The sequence below is a fragment of the Rasamsonia emersonii genome (genome assembly GCF_000968595.1).
Source record: "Rasamsonia emersonii CBS 393.64 chromosome Unknown ctg1118621760017, whole genome shotgun sequence".
Lineage (NCBI taxonomy): Eukaryota > Fungi > Ascomycota > Eurotiomycetes > Eurotiales > Trichocomaceae > Rasamsonia > Rasamsonia emersonii.
In genome coordinates, this window is record NW_013563270.1 from 107,680 (window position 1) to 129,376 (window position 21,697).

The following is a 21,697-nucleotide window of genomic DNA, read 5'->3' on the forward strand; positions in this document are numbered from 1 at the left end:
GTGAATTTCCGTCCGTCACTGTCTTCCAGCAGTGAATCGATCGCCCAACTGGGCTTGTAAATACATAATATGTCTGCGCTTATTGGATAAGCTGTAGACATAGGGCTCAGGGCGCGTCACTTCTCGCTTATTTGCTTATAAAAATCACTCTCTCGCCCACAAAGCGCGAACCTATAAAGCTTTGTTTACTGTCTCATGCTCAAATCAGTCAGTCTTTGAGACTCTCATACTCATCCTCCTTTTTTTTATCTCATTCTATCGTTTCACGCGTACCTGTCAACAGACACTACTGCGAGCTTCGGCGAAAGCTCTTCAACTGAATCTTTCTGTCGCGTCTAGTGTGACACATGAGTCCAGAGTTAGCTTATCAAAATGGGCTCCCCCGGACTCCATTCTCTCCCAACTGAAGTGATTCTCATACTCCTGCAGTCACTCTCCTCGTCGAAGGACCTGCATGCCTTGATCCGTGCCTCCGCTCCATGTTATCGCACCTTCAACACTTACCAGTCTTCAGTCTTTGCGGCTGTCCTCCAGAATGCAATCCATCCTGAAGCACAGCTGGATGCCATGATGGTTCTGGAGGCTGTTCGGATCAAAAACTCTATGAAGCGCTGTAGCGAGTTTATCGAGGTCCGGAAAGACATTCTCGACTACCTAAAGAAGTACCCTTCTCGGGAGCCCGTCAGCAGTCTCCGTGAAATAGCCAAGTCTGATCACAAGCAACTGCAGGAGCTGTTTCGTCTCTATTCGTCTATTGAGGGTTTTATCTCTGATTACTGTGACCGCGCATTGCGTTATCTCAACACAGTTCGTCCGCCTTCCACGGTGACAGGGTCAACTTCGGCAACGCTCTCTCCTACCGAGCTGGGACGCCTTCAGCGTGCGTTTTTTCGCTTCGAAACTTTTGCCAACATCTTTCAAATATTCTCACTGTTGTCCTGCCCTTGGGCCTCTGACTGGCTGCGGGCCGACGCCGAACCGCCCAGTGAATTTCTCAAGATGTTTTCTCCGTGGGAACAAGAGGAGCTCGCGTGTGTCACCCAGTATGTTGTCACCTTGGTCGGAGAAATTTTCGACAAGGTCGAAGACGAGTTTGTCCATGCTGTCGAGGAAGCGGTCGCAACGAGACGCCACCAGGACGGGGACGACAACGGGCACGACAACGAGGACGAGATTCACGTGCTTATGCTGCTGGACCTCCAATGCATGCGGTTTTTCAAAGCATCCTACAAGCAGCGTTACCGAGTTGACCATATTGATTTCGTCATTTCTCGCGGATTAGTATTTGTGAAAAAGCTACTGAGCCTCGAACCGCTACCCCTCCGACAGGAGGTATTGAAGTCGGCTCATGATCGAGAGCAGTTCATCGGAAACCTGCAGGTGACTTTGGCATGCGTCTCTAATAATACCCGGCGTGGAATTTCATCTCAGCAGCATGTCCCGGGAGACTCTGATGCAACCAGCTTTCCTGCCCATGCGGAGGCAGACTCCCTGACAGATTGCAATCTGGGGTGGCTGTGGGCATTTGACTACAACCTGGTGACAGTTGACCGCGACGCAAACTACGACCTCCGCGACCAGGGCTACGTCTTCTGGGACCGAGAACGATTTCCAGAGGGCGGCTCGCTTCGCAGTTCGCGGAGCCCCGGTGGTGCTGATGATTTTCACTTCCCTTTCGGCGGTCGTAGTAGCCAATCTTCCAGCGTGGAGGAAAGGCTGATGCATCTCGAACATGTTCCGCAGAAGGTCTTCGAGGAGTCGGTCCCATTCTATGCTGAAAGGATGCGAAGGATTCTTGAAAGGCTCACCATGCCGATACAATTATCCCTCCAAGGGGGTGAACCGTGTGAGAAAGACACGATGCTACTTTAGCTGCCTACATGTGTGAGGAAGTACATTAAGAGACAGATGCAATAGCTCATGGCTGGGACTTGCAACCATTCGCGGAAACTGAAAGGAATGTATGTGTACATAACGTCTCTCTAGCTTTGTCTCTATCCTACTGGAAATGAAAATCTTTATGATAATGAGTTCCTCTTGCATCCATTACTCACTTTATACTAGTGACAATTTACAAGTCTGACACTTCTAGACTTCTAGAATGTACGTATTCAACCTCTATCTTAAACGTACGTCATCAGGAATTGCTATTTTTAGTTTCCTTCAGTCAAAAAAGCTAGAACAAAGAAGAAGAAAGACAGAAAAGAAGGAAAAACAAGATAATTTTCTTTATTTGAGGCAGATAGATTGGTCAAACATTCCATTTTGTTCTTGAAAGAAAAAAGGAATCTGCAGCATGAGATTCCCACCCACGTAAATTGAAAGAAGAGTGTTATATACTAGCTGCAAGTGTCCACGCTATCGGGAATTTTGTTTCCTAACATTTCCCTTACCCCCCCCCCCCCCCAAAAAAAAAACGCTCTTGCAGGTCTTTCTCTCTGTTCTGTCTCGTATGCTGCTTCCTGACAGGATTCCGCATAGCATTGAAGTGGAGGGAAAGTGACGGAACGAATAATTCCTCTACAATATTGTATTGTATGTGCAGTACTATAGATCCAAGAATAGCTCTCATCGATAGATGAGTGGTATCAATTGCAACCGCAAACGGCAGTATTTAAGTACTCTTTCTCTGCCAGAAGGAATCCCAGAACCGGTTTATCCATACCTATCTTGGGTTTTGCCCAGAAAAGAAACGATGAGTGCCAGTCTCTTTGGTGATTCAGATCATTGCCTCTTCTCATACCCTGTGACTCCTCCATCGAGGTGGACGAATCTCGACAATGGCAACGGCTCATTCTCACGTCATACGTTGCTTGCTCTTTCACCTCGACAAACTTTGCGCAATAATGAAAAGCCCAGGCCGATTAGAAAACCGCATCCGGCAGCCCCTTCTTTGTGTTCGATGACCGATCCCCTGTCTGAGCCAACCAACAGACTGATAAAGACCGATGTCGTGGCCCTTCTCAATCATGGCGAACATGAACGAGAGGTGTATGCAAGACACAGTATGGATGCTCAACAAGATGCTATCAATCGCATCCTTGATGGTGTGGAATCAATTCAGGATGTGGACAGGAATATTATTGTGGAGTTGCGAGGAGTCATGGCTGGCACGATGCCAATCGAGAAGTTCCTGGTAGGTTTTCAGATTGTGTTGACAAGTCCGTGTTTAATTCCCTCCCCCAGGTCACACCCGCCGAGTTTGCATCCTGGAAACTGCAACACGAGCTGGGTGGCATTGAGTATAATAGCGAACTGCAAAGACTTATCGTCAAAGCCCCGGATGGCGATGTGCATGGAGCCGCAGTCGATGTCATCACGCATGACTGTTTCTCTGAAATAGCCAAAAAGCTCGAGGCAAAATGTCGTGGACGCCATTTCCTGGTCGAGTATAACAAAGGTTGGTAGATCGTTACCGTCCCCTACCTGGGCCACAGTCGTACTGACCCGTCATCCCACCAGGAATTCCTCTCACTGGGTCCCATGAGGACAGCGAGAAGGCAAGTGACGGACAAGTAAAGGAAACAAGTGCCAAGCGTCCCTTCATTGTTCTGGAAGTTGCTTTCTCGCAGAGCAAGGAACATCTTCTTCGTGCGGTCAAGAAGTGGCTATATGGAACTGATAATGTCACCAAGGTCGTCATCGCAATCGACATCAAGGAGAGAGGTCAAAAACGGGAACATTCCTGGGACTTGTCCGACCATCAAATTCGAGAACGCAAAACAGACGACTTGGCTGACCATATTGCCCAGTGGCATCGGAACCATGGTGACCATCTACTAGGAATATTCACCGCACAGATGTTCTTTTGCACAAAGGAGACATGCCCATCGGACTGCAAAGAGCTTTGCAACCCACTTTGGACATATGAGTTCTCACTGTCGGGGCCTATTCAGCACGGAAAGTTTGCTGAGACCTTCCCCAACTGCCCCTTTCTCTCAGAAGATTATCGTCATCTGAAGATCCAGGGCATAGAAGTCGAGTTACCTTTTGCGAGGCTGGAGACTGAATTCGTGAAGCGTCTTAAATCCTACGAGATAGCAAGGTCCTTGTCCCAAGCAATCGGCGCTAAGAAGCGATCATACGCGTAAAAGACCACAGGCCGACCTGGAAACGGACAGGGATCAGCGAGGGCAGAAACGACTGAAGAGAGGAGATGATTGACCTGTCAACCCTGCCACCCTACTTGACGGACTTTCTTTTCGCCCTCCTGCAGAATCTTTCTCAATATGTGCAGCCCTGCGGATTTGATTCAGAAAACATTGATAAAATGCTGGGATGCCTATCGTATACATAACATCTTTCTAGGGCTTGACAATCCCTTTGCGAATTGGTTCCGCCTACATTTCTTGGTTATTCCTTTTGCTTTTCTTTCGGGCTCCGTCTTGTAGTTCTACGGTTCGTTGTTGCTTGGTTCCGTTTTACTATTTTTTTTTGCCATCTGCGTCATTGTCATCAGTTACCCTGTATTCGTCAGTCTGAGGTCACTAGCTGACAAAATAATACATTGGATTTCGAGATATTCCTACTGCAAATTAAAATATGGGCGTGTTTGTATATACATAACCCGAAAAACGTTTCCCAATAGTAGTATATATACGTATTGACATATTGCTATCGTTAACTTACGACTGAACGAATTTTCTTTTGTCTTCTCTTCTTTTTCCTTTTACGCTTATCCCTCCTTATCGTCTAGAAAGATGGCCACCACGGTAGATCGATTGCAGGATCCCGGCCCCATCCATCCCCCCAAGGTTGCTCAATCGGCTATCAAACCTGCGATCGCCAGACCCATTCGCATCCGAGTCATCGACCCCCTCGATCACGAGGCCCCGGCAATCTTACACGAGCCTCGCAGTTACAGTGCAAGAGAGGCAAATGAAGCAGCAGCAATATTGATCAGTGGCGCAGGGGGAGGAACAAGTGGGCCAGCAGGTCTGGACCATCGAAAAAAAAATTCTTCTTCAAAATGAACCGCGCATGCTGATATATGAGTCTTGCTGTTGCCCAGGAATATATCCCTCTCTGGCTGATAAACTCGCCCTGCTCCTCGCAATCCCCTGCATCCGGCTCGACTACCGCCAACCTGCTCAGTCTACATACTGCTCCGCAGACGTGGTGGCATGCATGGACTATCTCTATGAGCAATACTCCTCCAAGAAGTTCGTCCTGGTAGGCTGGTCCTTCGGAGGAAGCCCGTGCTTCACAGTGGCAGCAGAGCAGCCTGATCGGGTCTACGGCGTCGCCACCGTAGCCTCCCAGACAGCGGGTACAGACGGCATATCAAAGATGAGTCCACGTCCCGTGCTGCTGCTCCACGGAACAGACGACACCTGCCTGTCGCCGGCGTGTTCGGAGACACTGTATCGCTGCTATGGCACGGAAGGGAAAAGGGAGTTGCGCCTGTTTGAGGGGGATGACCACGGCCTGAGCAAGAACGCCGTCGAGGCGGAAAAGACCATCTTCAAATTCATTGCCAGCACCCTGGGCTTTGAGAAGCTATTGGAGGACGACTACACGAACGAGCAGGCCGGTCAGGACCTGGCTGGGAGTAAGAAGGAGAGGATTGATGAGATGCGCGCTGGCCATGATTTTGAAGGAGGCGAGAGGCTATAGCAGTTCGCAACAATGATGTTACTTTCTTTGATGAATAAGAACATTGATCATGCGAAATGTCCATAGTAGATTAGCCAGAGGAGAATACACCTGCCACAACGGAACTGTGATCGAATAATGACATAGCAACTTGACGCTGTACACCCAGTCTTCGAGACCACGCATAAGGACGACAAATATTGATTCAAATCTTTTAGGTATCAGAAATCAATCTTGAGAAGATAGCTACACGTAGTTATGATGAGAGATCTCGATACTGTACGGAGTAAGGAAGCTGGGGATTCTGGCCATAGAACGACGTCCTTTCTGCCGGCAGGGCGGTGTCGCTTTATTACCTTTGATTGGCTAGACATGCTAGGCGGTGAGTGTACACACTAGCCTAAATAGGAAGTTGCACGTGACACAGAAACCTCGCATCGGTCTCCTGTCAGATTCTGAGGTTTTCCAGCCTTGCCACTCACAGTAATTGTCATGCCAGATTTCGGCGAGAATGCAGAGTGCCTTTCTGTGCACATGACCAGCAGTCAGGTGACTTTCACTCTAGCCAACAAAGAAAATATCACATGAGCCAGAACCCTTGCAGCGGAATCTTCCGATTTCCTGTCTTTCCATTGGGGAAATCGGAAAGTGTGATTCCGGCCAGAAAGTCCTCAAGGTCACCTGATCTGACTTTGTCACTGGCCTTTGTGAACCTCTGATGACATTCCTCTGCTGAGGACATTAGCCCTCTTAGGTCGTCCATTTTTAATCATGCGAATTAACAACATATATATTATTCTCACCACCAGTACCCCTGGCTGATGATTAAATAATCCTGCCGGGAGAGATCTCCATTCTCTTCTGACAGGTCTTACATAATCTGCACCGCCACCGAATCCGAGTTGGGTCTGGCCCCATAGGGCTTGGATTGGCCGATCAAATGACATGGATGCTGAACGTGTTAGCTGATCCTCATGCCGCCACCAAGAAGGCCAGATGGCATTGTGACAGCCCAGCTGCGTTGCACACATGGTTCTCCCTTTTTCTAATATCTAATTGCTTGCTTCCCATCTTGTTTTTCTCTTCTTTAGAAATAGATCTCTTTCAATTCTTCAGACTATGGTGATGTGATTGTGTCCTTTGTTGTTTGATCTACGTTCCATTCGTACAGGTACCTACATACATCATAGATCGTTGTACCGATACTGCAACTACATCCATGTCCATCTGCTAGAATCGAGAGCATACCAATTCGCAATCGGTGGCCACACTCGTTCCACTCGAATATTCGATCTCTCTTCTGCCAACATGCGCTCCGCCGCGAGGACTTTCTACCTGGCGGTGTTCGCATTGTTTATCTCGGCTCATGCCGGCACCAACGACGCAGGGCAATCGTCTCCTTATTCCCCTCATGCGTGCGCTGTACGAAACGAACAGTCCCTTTCATCCCATGTCTCTGACTTCTGCTAACTCTTGCTTGCTTGCGCGCTGCTCAGATCGATCCCAAGGCGACCGTCTCTGATACGTGCGCCAGCTATGCCACCCTCGATACGATGAACGATCAGATCCACCCCTTGCTCCAATCCCTCACTCGGGACACGGACTTTTTCTCCTATTACCGCCTCAACCTGTTCAACAAGGCCTGTCCCTTCTGGTCGGACGAAAACAGCATGTGCGGGAATATCGCCTGCTCGGTGAACACCATCGATTCGGAAGAAGACATACCACCCGTCTGGCGTGTCGAAGAGCTGAGCAGGCTGGAGGGTCCCAAAGCCGGCCATCCGGGGCGGCAGCAGCAGGAGGAGCGGCCCAAGACCCGACCCCTGCAGGGAATGCTGGGTGAAGAGGTCGGAGAGAGCTGTGTGGTTGAGTACGACGATGAATGTGACGAACGAGACTACTGTGTCCCTGAGGACGAAGGGGCCACGGCCAAGGGCGACTACGTCAGTCTCGTAGACAACCCTGAGCGGTTTACAGGCTACGCGGGCCCTGGAGCCCATCAGGTCTGGAATGCCATCTACCAGGAGAACTGTTTCCTGAAGCCTCTGGCCCAATCTCTGACTCCCTTCTCTCCTTTACAAGGCCTGGAAGTCCAGGCGGCCAATGACTTCCGGAGTGTTTTGCACAAGGATCTACAACATCTACCGTTGGATAATGAATGCCTTGAGAAGCGCGTTTTCCACCGGATCATTAGCGGCATGCATGCGTCCATCTCGACCCATATCTGCTGGGAGTACTTCAACCAGACCACCGAGGAGTGGGGACCCAACGTGCAGTGCTACAAGGATCGCCTGCACAACCATCCGGAACGGATCTCGAATCTGTACTTCAACTACGCGCTGGTATCCCGTGCCGTCGCCAAGCTCCACAAGTACCTCCAGGAGTATGAGTTCTGCTCGTTTGACCCTGAGCAGGATATCGATACCAGGACGAAGGTGCTGGCCTTGACGGAGCAGTTGGTAAGCCGGCCGCAGATCTTCGACGAGACGGCGATGTTCCAGGATCCCACCTCCGTCGGGTTGAAGGAGGATTTCCGCAATCGATTCCGTAATGTTAGCCGCCTGATGGACTGCATCGGGTGCGATAAGTGCCGCCTGTGGGGGAAGCTCCAGGTCAATGGCTACGGGACCGCGCTGAAGGTGCTGTTCGAGTACGACGAGAGCGAGAACGGCGAGAACCCCCCACTGCGGCGTACGGAGCTTGTCGCTCTCATCAACACCCTGGCACGCATTTCCAACAGTCTCGCGGCGGTGCGCAGTTTCCGGAACGCCGTCGAGTCTGGTCATGAAGACCGCATTGTGATCCATCCGGCGGTATCGTCGTCGCCCGGCAAGCGCTCGTCCGACTCGTCGGATGCGAAACCCCTCCGCTTCTACAAGGATGGCGGGTCGACCTTTTATGTGGAGGAGGATGAAGATGATTTCGGATACGAAGATGACGAGCTGCCGTGGGAGCAACGGATGGAGACGGACAACGTCATGGACTCGATCAAGCAGGAGTTCCTCGTGGTTTGGCGGACATATCTCTGGGTGTTGAAGAGCTGGCTGAACATTCCCAAGCTAGTGTAAGTACTCTGCGCCACGGGTTGATCCTGCATTGGATTCGCAGGCTGACTGGCGATACAGTTGGGAAATCTTCGTACTGGAATCGAATCGGCTGTGGAGTTACTGGCTGGGACTGCCGGTGCCACCGCGCTCCTGGAAAATCCAGCTCCCCAGACAACACATCCCCAATCATCATGAGCTCTGAGCAGACTGATTTGTGCTATTTTTGACTATTGTATATAGACGCAAAGGAGAGGCGTTTCACGGGCTGTATTGTAGGTGAGGATGGCGTTGTGGTAGGACTTTGCATGGATAACAGTGTTTCGCATTGCATAATGTGTATATATATCACCACCAGGTATTTTGCATGCGCTATTCACTCTGATTTTTTCTAATTATTTTAGTGCCATCTATCGGTAATTTTGTAGTACTGGGGATGCTGTATGTGGCGGATGCAGCAACTCACATGACAAGGGTTAATAGCATGGGGAACAGGCCTTGAATGGGTCACGATGCCAGTGACATGCATGTTCCTGTGTTTTGAACGCTGAATTGAAACATTATTGCATCTGTCTATGATGACAGGTAATCAATCATATGCGGGCTTGGGCCGTGTTCTCGGCAACAGGGCCGGCGAGTTCGTCCTCGGCATCTCCCCAGCCGCTGTTCCCCGCTAGTTTGCCGTCATCCGCCATTCGATCTTTCTCTTCCCCATGCCCTCTCCGCCTCGTCCATTCTTCCTCCCGACCATCCCGTCGTGCTCTCATCCACCCTGAGGTACGAGCCATCCATATCAGCCCCTTCTCTATCCTCATCTCCTTAACTCTTCCTCCAGGGTTCGACTCGATTGCTCGATGCCAGGAGGCTGCTGAGAAGAGCGCGCGGTGACTCCATGGCGTCCGTATCGCCACCCAAGCCCTGGGAGAGAGCGGGAGCTGGGGCAACGGCAGGTAAGTCGGATCTTTCCAGGATACGGTCGGATACACCGGCTCGTTATATTGATGTCTTTCAAACTGTTCCCCGATGCGTGTCGATGTTGACCATCGCTAAGGCTCCCCGTTAGCCGCAGCTCCCGCCAGCAGTAATAGCAGCAGCACAAACACTTCGACGGCTGTCGCGCCGGCAACTCCCAGTTCTCCATCGTCGACAACTCCATCTTCCAGCAACAGTGGATCGTCGACTCCGCCCAATCTTCCATCGCGACCGAGCAGTTTGAATGCTGTCGTGAATCGAACCGCATCGAACTATTCGCCGTACGGCGCATCACGGTTTGGAGCTTCCCCGTACGGCGCATACGGTGCCTATGGCAGCTATTCATCGCCTTATTCTCGTTTTGGCTCAATGTATGGTGGTTACGGGGGCTACGGGGGCATGTATGGAGGCATGGGAGGCATGTACGGGGGCATGCCGGGTGATCCTAACGATCCCAACAGCTTGACGCATTCGTTCAGCCAGAGCACCGCAGCCACCTTTCAGATGATTGAGAGCATCGTAGGCGCATTTGGTGGATTTGCGCAGATGCTCGAGAGCACGTACATGGCCACCCACAGCTCGTTTTTCGGTAGGTGCATCGCCTTTTTTTTTCTTGCTCTGAATGGCAGCTGACTTTGATGAAGCGATGGTGTCGGTTGCAGAGCAGTTCGGCCATCTCAGAAACACCCTGGGTTCGGTCCTGGGTATCTATACCATGATCCGGTGGGTCAAGACGCTGATCGCGAAACTCACCGGCCGTCCACTGCCCGCCGATGCCACGTCCCTCACCCCCTCCGCCTTTTCTGCCTTTCTCCAAGGCCGGTCAGCCCCGGCCACTCTCCCAGATGGCAGCCCGGCCCCGCCTCGCCCGTCGAGGAAACCGTTCGTTATGTTCCTTCTCGCAGTGTTTGGCTTGCCCTACCTGATGGGTAAACTGATCCGTGCTCTGGCTCGGTCGCAAGAGGAGGAAGCCAGACGCCAGCAACTGTTGATGGGTCCGAATGGAGAACAACAGGTGACTCCCTTGGATCCTTCCAAGTTGGATTTCTGCCGGGTTCTGTATGACTACACTCCAGATGCCCAGAACACTGCCGGCATTGATCTGGAGGTGAAGAAGGGCGACATAGTCGCCGTGCTGAGCAAGTCTGATCCAATGGGCAATCCCTCTGAATGGTGGCGGTGCCGGGCGCGGGATGGCCGAGTCGGATACCTGCCCAGCCCGTATCTCGAGACCATCCAGCGACGACCGACGCCAGCGGCCATCACGGCGGGTTCCAGCGCGAGCAGCAGCCGGACTGCGACCCTGACCAACAAGGGAGCAGAGCAAGCGCGCTCGCAGAGTCTGTCCACAACGGATAAGACGAAGGGGGAGGAGAGCAAACCCGAGATCAAGAGCAAGATGGGCGACATCGCGCCGGAAAGCTTTCAAAAGGGCACTTTTTACCCATGAACCAGCATGAACTAACCCATATTTTTCCTTTGTGAGGTGTCAGTGTGGGATTTATACCTTTTGGATTACAGGGAGCTTTCTTCTGCAGGGACATGCGGAACTGGACAAAGTGTTTTTCCATTCTTATTCTTATTCCTTCTTTTATATCCTAGCGACTCGGCTCTAGACTTATGTATAGGCACAGGACGTCGGTATACTGTTTGTCAATAGGTTTGTCGTTTCAGCGGGAATATCCATCTGAATCCGAGTATTCGACGACTCAAGACGCACTCCTCATGTAGCATTATTATAGTGAGACAGTACCTTGCAGTGTACACTGGGGCTGCAGTTCCAGAGTCGATGTTATCTGAACAGAGTAATTAAAAGATGAATACCTTGACTGTAACTACTCCCAATAAGTCTTTGCTAGCTATATTTACCCCACAGGCGGCAGAAGACGGAGGAAAACCCGAGATCCATCCATCATGCATGCGACCTGTCTCAATTCAAGTTAATTTATTCTACGCCAGTTAGATGCAGTCAGATCCTACTCCGTATATACTGTAAGAATATACGAAGAAGGGAGGGAGGAAGAGATAAACCAGTCAATCTAGTCACCATATACGGAGTATTTTTATTCTTAATAAAAAGCTTGTCTAGTTTAGTCTCGTCTCGTCTTGTCTGGAAAATAATCCTGTCCTGTTTATTCTGTTCTGGCTTCGCTCGGAATTTAGCGCTTATCCCCATTTATTTCCCCGCCCCGCCCCGCCCAGGGCCACCTGCCAGGCCGGTCGGTCGGTCTTCACGCCGTTTTCGACAGTTAGCTAGCTAATAACGAGAACAGGAGTCGCTAGGCGTGGTCTAGCATGCTAACAATAACAGGATGTCGACAGACCAAACTAACCAATTCATTAGCTAGCTACCTAACTAAACTCGAATGGGAACTGAGCTAGCTGATCTATCCATGGATTACAAATACGTCTTCCTCCGTACTCTACGAGTACTCCGTACTTGCGATGTTATCTGTCCAGCTAAGATATCTTCGTTTTTTTTAATATTGTAGCTCTCTTCTTGTCTACCTTATTGACTGCTAGGCTGGTGCTGACGGTGTACATACAGTACAGTACCTGATTATGAAGGAGGGATTTATGCTTCTTCTTCGCTAAAGGCACTGACAATTCTTTTTCTTAATCTCGACACATATCATAGGACCGTATTATATACTTTGATCGACGGACGCTCTCTCCATGGGAGAAAACGCCAGTAATGGCGACACTGGTCACGATGTCCAGGTCCAGGTTCAGGTTCAGTCCTCGTCATCATCCGCTGCTAGAGCTCCAGTGACCCAGGAAGACCGCGCGTTGGAGGACGGTCATCGTGAGAAAAACACAGATAATGCTTCTGATAACGGGAATGCGAATGCGCATGATGAAAACAATCTGCTATCGAGATCACCTTTGCATCGCGTCTACGATATCCTCACCTGGACTCCTCCCCGATGTCGTTGGGATCCAAAGAATCCTCCCCGGCTGACGATGCCCCTCAATCTGCTCTTTGGGTTTGCGTGCACGTTCACCGTGCGTCCTCCCCCTCGTTGTCATGTAATACCATACGCGGTGGCCGCTGACATCTTCAGGTCGCCAATCTCTACTACAGCCATCCGATCCTCGATGTCCTCTCCAATGCCTTCCACGTCAGTCAGGAACGTGTCTCCGTCATCCCCACGGTCGCGCAGGCTGGCTACGCCGCGGGACTGCTCTTCCTGTGCCCCCTGGGCGATCTGGTCAAGCGCAGACCGTTCGTCCTCTTCCTGGCATGGTTCACAGCTACCGTCTGCCTGGGCCTGTGTTTGACCAATAGCTTCGGCGCCTTCGTGGCGTTGACGTTTATCTCGTCCGTGACGACGGTGACGCCGGTATGTTATAGTATTAAACAAAATCGTCCCGACTGAAATAATTGAGAAATTGACGCTGATTTTTCTCGCCCAGCAAATCATGCTCCCTCTTGTCGGGGAACTAGCACCGCCGAACCGTCGCGCGACCGCCATCTCCATCGTCGTCTCGGGCCTCCTGCTAGGCATCCTCATCGCGCGTCTGCTCTCCGGCATCATCGCGGCGTATTCCTCCTGGCGCAACGTGTACTGGATGTCGTTCGCGCTGCAATACGTCATCCTGATCCTCCTGTGGCTCTTCATGCCCGACTACCCACAGACCAACACCAACATCAGCTACTTCCGCATCCTGTGGACCATCCCGGAGCTCGTCGTCAAGGAACCCCTGCTGGTGCAGTCCTGCCTGATGGCCTTTTTCGTCGCTTCCACCTTCACCAGTTTCTGGACGACGTTGACCTTCCTCCTTTCCGGCGACCTTTACAACTACTCCACCATCATCATCGGTCTCTTTGCGCTCGCGGGCATCGTGCCCATGACCGTCGGACCCGTCTTCGCGCGCTTCTTCATCGACCGATTCAACACGTACACCTCGGTGCTGGTGGGCGAGTTCACCATCCTGGCCGCCATCATTGTCGGCACCTACACCGGCCGTTTCACTGTGGCGGGGCCCATTATCCAGGCCATCTTCCTGGACTTTGGCCAGCAGATCACCCAGATCGCCAACCGGACCGCCATCTATGGCGTGGCGCCCAAGGCCAGCAATCGCGTCAACACAGCGTACATGGTCGCCGTGTTTTGCGGCCAGCTCATGGGGACGGCAGCAGGAAACAACCTGTATGCGCAGGGAGGATGGGTGCGGTCAGGCAGCGCCAGCGTGGGATTTGTGGGCGCGGCGATCGTCCTGTGTCTCCTGCGTGGGCCACACGAAAAGGGCTGGATTGGATGGCATGGCGGATTTGATATCCGTGGACGCCGTCGACGTGGCAATCAGCCGGAACAGCAGCCAGCGAAGGACCCTGCTTCAGCTTCATCAGAAGGACAGGCCGCTGCGGCAGACGTGGACATCGTGAAGGAAGCAGCAGCAACAGCAAACATGTCATCAGGGATCCAAGCAGAGGACACTCGTAATGAAGAATTGAAGAACCATAACGCTGACCATGACCAGAAACTGGAATAGTCCTTGTTCACCTAATATATAGTATATAGACGAGTAATGAGATAATATATAATGAGACAGAAAGCAGAATAAATGAATCAAAGCTATTAGATTCGTTATCAACAGTAATGAAATTGAAAGAAAAAAGAAGCTACATCGCTTCTCCCTAGAACAACACACATGCGCTTTCAGCATGTCAGCAAATGGTAACTGGACTACAAACACTCAGGAAGCTGAAGACAAACGTATCGATGATATAAAACTAAACAACGATCCAAAAGGTGTTCTGAGAACAAGTGGTCGTGGGCCGTCAGCCCTAGCCCTGGGCTCTAAGCCTGAACCAAGTAACTGAATTATCTGCGGAGCTACAAGTCGTCGTAGTCGAAACAAATACATCGATCGTCCTTATCGTATCTGTTCACACGTTCAAGAGAGTTTTTGACCTTGCTTGGTAGTCGATTTGGTTCTAATTTATTGCGGGCGATTCTTGAATGACACGCCACGGTGAAGATATGTCAGGGATAACGTGAATGTGAGACATATCTGACCCTTCGGGTATTTATCCGCATATCCAGTTCTGTCCTTCTGACAACCCAATGGCGCTAGAGCAATGCATGTCAGCAATCTACTTGCTACGCTCCAGTACAAGAATAGTATGACCCACCGTCATGTACTGCGGAAGATACGACGATAGGATACAAATTGACGCTTCCCACAGGTTTTCATGCCAGAATGCATTATTAACATGTCAAATGTCAATCCAGTCAAGGGCACATTGTCTCAACGTGGATAGGCAAGCACAAATCACATGACTGACCTGCCTATTCGGGCAGGTGAGGGTATACCTGGTACTCGCATGCTGATCGATCTGGATCGATATGATGTCTTCTGGATTGGAATAGGTAGCGCAGATGAGTGCATTTCCTGGAATGAATTATGGGAGATTGCCACTCAACCCCGCCGATCTGTTCATTCCTGCGGGGATACTTGTTATCCAACAGCATGGGATAGCCTTATCGATCCCGGGTCCCTTTCCCGAGTTTCCACCGACCCAACCGCGACAGCAGTCCGGCGAGAGCCTATTGGCAACGTCCAATCTGATTGGCGAGACGGAGCTGTCGAAACATTCTAGCCAGGCAACTGAAACCTCGTGCGATGCATGTGTATATCTAGTTGTGCTTGCAGAAGGCCTTCGTGCCGCCGAGTTAACCCCGAAGATCACGGCCAAGCATTCGATCCCTGCCAACTCCGGCCGCGTCATTGTTAGCCGCCAGAACAAGCCTTCAAGTGACAGCACAAGCCTAGTGTCACGCTAACATCACCGACGGGTCTTTCTCGGAAGGATCCTTCCTCCCGTCTGTGAGGCTGGCCCGTTCTCTGGTCACACATGCACTGACCAGGATTTACTCGATTAAGGCCCTAGGGTCATGGCCGGTCGCACGTTAACTAATATGCACGCATCATGCCACCTCTAGACCCTATCTCCCGCTGTATCTCCCGCTGAGCCCTATGCCTGTTTAGACTTAGACACGGTCTCTGTGGTGACTCCCCACATTCTCGACTGGAGTGGACTTCAATGCCCCATTCTGCTGTCTCTATCTCGTGGTCAGCCACCTTCTCGGTCGTTAATTAACCCATATCTGAATTCCCCGCTGGATCATGGCAACGGCCGTATCTCCTCTCCAGCCGTCTGACCTCAAGTCGATGATGTCTGGGAAGCGCAAGATGCGCATTCCCAAGGCATGCTACCAGTGCTATAAGAGAAAAGTCAAGTGTGATCGCACCTCACCATGTGCCTTGTGTGTCAAGAGAGGCCATGCCCACCTTTGCACTTACACTCATCCGTCTAAGAAACCGTCCCCTCTGCCGTCTCCGGGATTAGACAGCAAGAGAACGACAAGTAGCGGACGCAAAACCACGACTGCAGGCCGTTTAACAATGGACAAGAAACCAGAAAGAGTGCTGGTTGATCCTAAGGAATGGAAGATCATTAACAAAAAGCTGGCTGAAATGAGCGAGAGCATTTCCACTCTGCGTTCCAAGCTCGAGGAAGTCTCCACAACTTGTTCACCTGCCTCGGATTCAGGAGGGGAAACTGAGCCCCGGTCTAATAATCCAGAAACAGAAGGCATTCATATGCGTAATGTCCTTGGAGGCTCACCTGTGCACTTTGGCTCCAGCTCGGTGTTAGCCTTTATTCTCGAACGATCCAGACGATCCAGTACCGCAGGCTCGGTCTTTCGGGAGGACGGCATCCTTCCCCAACTGGCCCTGGAAAATCAGGCCGCGACATATCCCTTTTTGGATCTGTGGTCGTCGGATCTGATGACAGTTGGCAGTGGCGCTGTCTGCGCTGCGCTGCCTGACGATAACCTGTGTCGAAGGTTGTCCTTCCTGTTCTCATTGCCTAAGATGAAACTAACAGTTTTGGTTGTTGATTTTCAGGCTCTTCCGATATTATCGAGACGTCCGTACAACGCTGTATCCCGTCCTAACGGATATCGACCAGTTCGAAAGGGATATGGAGAAATTGCTGCGCAATCGGTCCCTAAACAGCCTCAACACGAGTCACGTTTTGGAAGCGGTAGAGCCGTTCGGGATGAGTATCGCGTTCATAGGGATTCTCTTCGCCGTTCTGGCCTCTGGTTGTCAACTGTCCGACCTGCCCAAAAAAGAGAAGACTCTGCTATGCCAGGTTTACGGTACGAGATTGTTTCTGTCAGTTCCACTTTCGATGCTAATGCATGCACAGTATCATGTTCCTATCAATGCTTGCGCAATGCAAACTTCCTGTCACGACCAACCGTCGAAGCTATCCAAACCCTCTTGATTCTGGGAGATACCCTGTCGTACAATATGAACCCTGGTGTGGCCTATGTCACTTTTGGTAGGACAGCCATTTGCACGCAAATTGAAAGATTATTCTAACCGTCTCAGGGATGGCACAAAGGATGGCACTCACGTTGGGCTTGCATATTGAGTCAACGGCATTTCCATCGGACGAGCTGTTTGTAAGACGGCGAGTCTGGTAAGTCACTTCCGGCAAGCATGTTCACCCGAAGAATCTCGTCTGATAGAACTCCAGGTGGTCGATGGCATGGCAAGACAGTCATTTCGCGCTTTCATATGATCGACCTGCTGAGACACTGGCACCGAATCCCCAAATTCCGTATAAACAGGGCACTGGTCCCGGTAATCGAGGATACTTTGAAACTATGTGTCGAGTGATCTCTCTCACACTGCAACTGCTCCGTGAAGCGACAATTTCTGCGGCTCGAATCAAGTCCACCGCCATTTCCGAGTACAAAAAGGAACTGGACCACATCCTGGCAGATGCGGCTCCGTATCTCCGCAGTGAAGACCACTGCTTCAACATCACCAACCACATCGAACGACTGACCCTCAAACTGCGGTCGTCGTATCTGATCTCGGAGATCTGTCGACGTTCCGTCAAACCAAATAACTGCCCAGGGCAGAGGACCACAAGTACATCGCTGTGCACGGCTTGTGTGGAGAGCCTCATCAACACGGTGGAGGCCTATGTCGAGCTTCACGAGATCATCCCTCACGGTTCACGTTCGTGGATCCATCTCCACAGCGCCATCAGTTCTTCCTTTTTGCTAGCGGTAGACGAAGGATCGCAATCCAACCCGGAAGTGTGGAGTGCTCTGGAGAAGCTGGAAAATGTCTTGGTCGATCTCACGTCTGCGGACGAACATGATGCGTATGCGTCCAGTCCGGAGTCTCTCAGTGGTATAACTCCACCATTCCGCCGTTCATCCCACCAGAGTGTTGGAACGGATTTCCCGACGCCAATGCAGTTCTCCGGTCAGACGGACATGTTGTATGACTTTCCAATAGTCCCAGAGGTGGCGATGACAGACGATGTCGAGACCTCTAGACCTGCAAACGTTGACTTTCTCACGCGCACACTTGACGCGCTGCGGAAGATCAACGCTGGATTTAGTGCTCAGAAGGCAAGTGTGTCTTTGGAAGATGGAAGGTCCACCAAAAATGCAGATGGTGAAAAGGGCACGGGGTCGTGTTGTACTAGTAATGTCGCTGTTAGATGACGATAGGAGTATCGAAAATATATAATGGCTGTCTCTAACTGTCCCATACCAGTTCTATACATCGAACATGAATGCATATGTCATGAATTTCGGCTAGATTGTCTTTTGAGGAAACAAGGTGCCAGAGAATGAGACGGAACGACAACTTCGAAAGTGCTATTAGAAGCGAAAATAGATCTTGGGAAGCTGCCCACCCAAGGTACCTGCCCAATCGGGCATACATCGTGAATGCGGGGGAAGCTAAACCCAGAATGGAAACAAGCAGTTATCTCCATCCAGTCCAGGTTTTAATACAAGCCTACGAGATACTTCCTAGATGCTTAAAGTAATCCGTGAATCACGGGGGAACAGAAGACTATGATGGCGACTGCTGATCTGGATGAAGGTTGATTTGATGATCAACCGTCTTGTTGGTGTCGGGCTTATATCCCTGCCAGCCATGCCGGCTCGCAATTCTTTAGCAACGATTTGCCAACAGATCTCTGCGACGAGCTCAAGGTCATCTCAGATCCTGAGCTTAGAGCCTTGCAACACCACTCTTTGGCGTTGTCGAGCCAGGTCGCCATCATCCGCGAAAATCGGACTGAACAACAACAGGGAAATTGGCAGCACGCAACATTCAAGAGAACAAATCCGAGGAGCTGTCCAACGCGCTGATGTACATCTACAAGCGAAAAGAGGAAAATGACTCGTTACGGAATGAAGTCACGGTGTTAAAGGATAATCATCTGCCGAGGGCGATGCTGCAGCGCCAACCGCCGCAACGAAGGCGACGATGATGACGGTCCTGATATCCAATAAGATGAATAGGATCTATAATAGAAATGCACGATCAAGCTGTGCTGTATGGTACTTCTTGCGCCAAAATAATTGACTCGTTCCTATTTACATCCGCGATTAGGACTATGGTATAATTCAAAGATGGAACCCTGAGGTATTTAAAGTATTTTCCTTTTGGGCATTCATTGATTAGATACCGACGCTAGGTGACAAGCTAGACCCCCAAACTGTAGCGGTTAGCGCCATCTGCTTGTCACCACATCGTCACCATCGCCTCGATGGCTCATCGACAGATCATTGAAGGCAGGCAGCAGCGGGGTCAGAGAGAGACCAGCAATCTATTCCCGTTCTTCTCCATCCATATAGTGAAGCCTGCGCCCTGGCGATGACCTTGAGATTACTCAACCCACTACAGGTCTGAGTGCAAACAATCCTGAGGTGTTCGACTATGGCGTGCCTTCCTCGGCGATTATCCATTCAGATTGCCAAACTTTAGGTGATTCTGCCGATTTTGAGGTATTTGATTTTGGAATTCCCCGGTGTCCATTCCCACAAGGAGATGTATTTTCGTTTCATAACCAATAAAAAGAACAAACTAAGGCAAATGAAAGTAAATTACAATTGGCGATGAACTCGTCAAGGTGTATGTGTAGTGCTAATGTCATCAACATCTGTTACCCTCACCTTGGACGGTTCCTTTCCCCCCATGCTTGTCCTTTTCTCCTACAACAGGTACTTCTCTCTGATATGTAATATTGGCCACGATGATTCTCCCTTCTCCAGTAAATCTGAGATCGCAGTTTCCGGGTATGATTAAGATTGATGCCACACCTCTGTCTTTAATTAAGGCGGACTGAGTCGGATTCCCTTTCCTTTGCACCCTGATATCTAGATTTGGGTCCGCATCGAGCATTATAAACACGCTAAGGACCGCAGAATCTTGAAAAGTGAAGTACCCGTTTCGACAGCTGTATAGTTGCGGTATTGTGTATCTGGTGACCTCGGTTTTGTCGAATAAAGACCGCATGGAGTCGTTGAATATCTGTTCCGGATTAGCCCTTCCGCTTCGTTGATAGAGAATGGTGCTTGCCTTCGGATGGTAAGAGATTTGGTATTCACGTAACAGCGCTTGAAAGCTCGGAGGAATCTTGAGCCTCGATCTGGAGGGCGTCATGTATTCAGCATCGTTCTCGTTGATATCCCGTTTTGTAGTCTCAACTAAATCCAGAAATTCACTCCGAGCGCTGATGACAGCCGCAAGATTAGAATAAAACGTGACATCTGTTGTATCCATGTCGCTGGCGACCTGTTGGCTGTTGAGTCAAAGAGAAGTAGCGCGGGGTTAAGTTTTCATAAGGCTGGTGGGAAGTTCGCGATACTGGGACGCTATTGATTGGTGGGGTTCATGTCTTTCTTCAATCAAGCAATCTTCCAGTCAGGTCAACGCCAGCAACAGCTCTAGGAAAATGACCAGAAAAAAATAGCAGGGACAAGATGAGCAACTGACAAAGCTTATAAAGGAGGGGTTGAACAGCGTCAGTCACATGGTCATGTGATCCGTTTAAGACCCAAAGCCAGCCCGAAAAGCAGGAAAGACTTGTTTGGGCATCCAACAGGAGAGACTATTGCATTGTCACTACACAATACACTTAAAATACTCTATTCAGACAGTTGTAGACGTGGAAAGTTAGCTCTGGTTTGGGGGATTCGCTCACTTCCATAACTGATACCCGGGCACGGGCAACGCTTCATGCACGATCACCTGCCAGAGCTGGAAAGTTCTGGCAGGACTTGACATGCTCACATCACGTGAGTTTCAGTATTTGATTCGTTGGAAGCCCGTATACTGAGTACGCCTCTTTCCCGAAAAACAAAAAAAAAGGTGGAAAAGTGTTCCGAATATGTCGAACAGGGAAATTCAGCGCCACATATTGGACCATCTACCCAAGAATGGGACCATCCAATTCAAGTAGGTTGTCTGTCACTTAGTCTTCTATGTATGATCTAAGTAAATGCGTTGTTTCATGCTTGCCTGCATGTGGGCTGCAGACTTCCTTTCGGATGATTCGCGTGTGTGCTTTTGCATCCAAACTACACAAAAAGTTTAAGGAATCTGACAATGATTCTACTCTTGAGAAAAAAATAAGTGCAGCCTTTTGAAATATTTTAGTCCGCAGGAGACATCTTATATAAATAACGTGGAATAGGTTCAGACCATGGATATAGAAGGCACTCTCAATCGACAGCAACTCGGTCGACTTGCAAAAAGAAACGATTATATAATCACTAGTTATCGCTGGGATTAGGATGTGCCTTGGAAGCTGTCATCAGCAAAGTGTGAGGATGGTCGGTTTTCAACATTGGATAGACTCTGATAGCAGGCATTGGACAGGGCTTTGCGCACTCGGCTGCAGAATGAAAACTTTTGGTAAGGGGTTGCCTGAACCACATTCTTGACTCGTGGAGCTGTACATACAGAAGCCGTATAAGATGTTCCGGTCTTTGGTGAACAAATGCCGTAATGTACTTTTGTTTAATATAAATATGTAGATACTCCTTTGAACTTTCCAGCTCCTATTCCTCTCTTCTAGCATTTGACAGCCATACTCCTCCAACTTCACACCAAAAAGTTTCAGTCGAGCCCCGAAAGACCGGAGCAGGAAAAGTCCATGATGCCACAAGGTGACGGCGTGCGGCCGGCGGGAGGAGATTGCGTTATAATTGAAGTCAAGGGATGTGGTCCGAAGTCAGAGGACA

The 21,697-nt window shown here is 50.2% G+C and overlaps 6 protein-coding genes across 6 annotated transcripts; all 6 read left to right on the forward strand.

Annotated features, from left to right (window-relative positions):
* Nucleotides 1–372: 372 nt before the first annotated feature.
* On the forward strand, nt 373–4,091 carry T310_2213 (uncharacterized protein; the record flags this gene model as incomplete). The annotated part of the gene is made up of 7 exons (XM_013474919.1): nt 373–1,846; nt 1,918–1,961; nt 2,093–2,129; nt 2,470–2,535; nt 2,724–3,136; nt 3,187–3,400; nt 3,463–4,091. 7 exons carry the CDS (start codon nt 373–375, stop codon nt 4,089–4,091), a joined length of 2,877 nt encoding a protein of 958 aa, XP_013330373.1.
* Nucleotides 4,092–4,700: 609 nt separating this feature from the next.
* Nucleotides 4,701–5,616, forward strand: T310_2214 (uncharacterized protein; the record flags this gene model as incomplete). The annotated part of the gene is made up of 2 exons (XM_013474920.1): nt 4,701–4,923; nt 5,012–5,616. 2 exons carry the CDS (start codon nt 4,701–4,703, stop codon nt 5,614–5,616), a joined length of 828 nt encoding a protein of 275 aa, XP_013330374.1.
* Nucleotides 5,617–6,903: 1,287 nt separating this feature from the next.
* On the forward strand, nt 6,904–11,061 carry T310_2215 (uncharacterized protein; the record flags this gene model as incomplete). The annotated part of the gene is made up of 8 exons (XM_013474921.1): nt 6,904–7,017; nt 7,092–8,659; nt 8,883–8,914; nt 9,068–9,114; nt 9,225–9,416; nt 9,475–9,589; nt 9,691–10,200; nt 10,256–11,061. The coding sequence occupies 8 exons, from the start codon at nt 6,904–6,906 to the stop codon at nt 11,059–11,061; spliced, it is 3,384 nt and encodes a 1,127-aa protein (XP_013330375.1).
* Nucleotides 11,062–12,287: 1,226 nt separating this feature from the next.
* T310_2216 (uncharacterized protein) lies at nt 12,288–14,108 on the forward strand (the record flags this gene model as incomplete). Its single annotated transcript, XM_013474922.1, has 3 exons — nt 12,288–12,617; nt 12,677–12,955; nt 13,029–14,108. The coding sequence occupies 3 exons, from the start codon at nt 12,288–12,290 to the stop codon at nt 14,106–14,108; spliced, it is 1,689 nt and encodes a 562-aa protein (XP_013330376.1).
* A 172-nt stretch (nt 14,109–14,280) lies between these two features.
* Nucleotides 14,281–15,403, forward strand: T310_2217 (uncharacterized protein; the record flags this gene model as incomplete). Its single annotated transcript, XM_013474923.1, has 3 exons — nt 14,281–14,431; nt 14,709–14,740; nt 14,990–15,403. 3 exons carry the CDS (start codon nt 14,281–14,283, stop codon nt 15,401–15,403), a joined length of 597 nt encoding a protein of 198 aa, XP_013330377.1.
* A 622-nt stretch (nt 15,404–16,025) lies between these two features.
* On the forward strand, nt 16,026–18,160 carry T310_2218 (uncharacterized protein; the record flags this gene model as incomplete). The annotated part of the gene is made up of 3 exons (XM_013474924.1): nt 16,026–16,974; nt 17,025–17,115; nt 17,173–18,160. 3 exons carry the CDS (start codon nt 16,026–16,028, stop codon nt 18,158–18,160), a joined length of 2,028 nt encoding a protein of 675 aa, XP_013330378.1.
* Between the last annotated feature and the right edge of the window lie 3,537 nt (nt 18,161–21,697).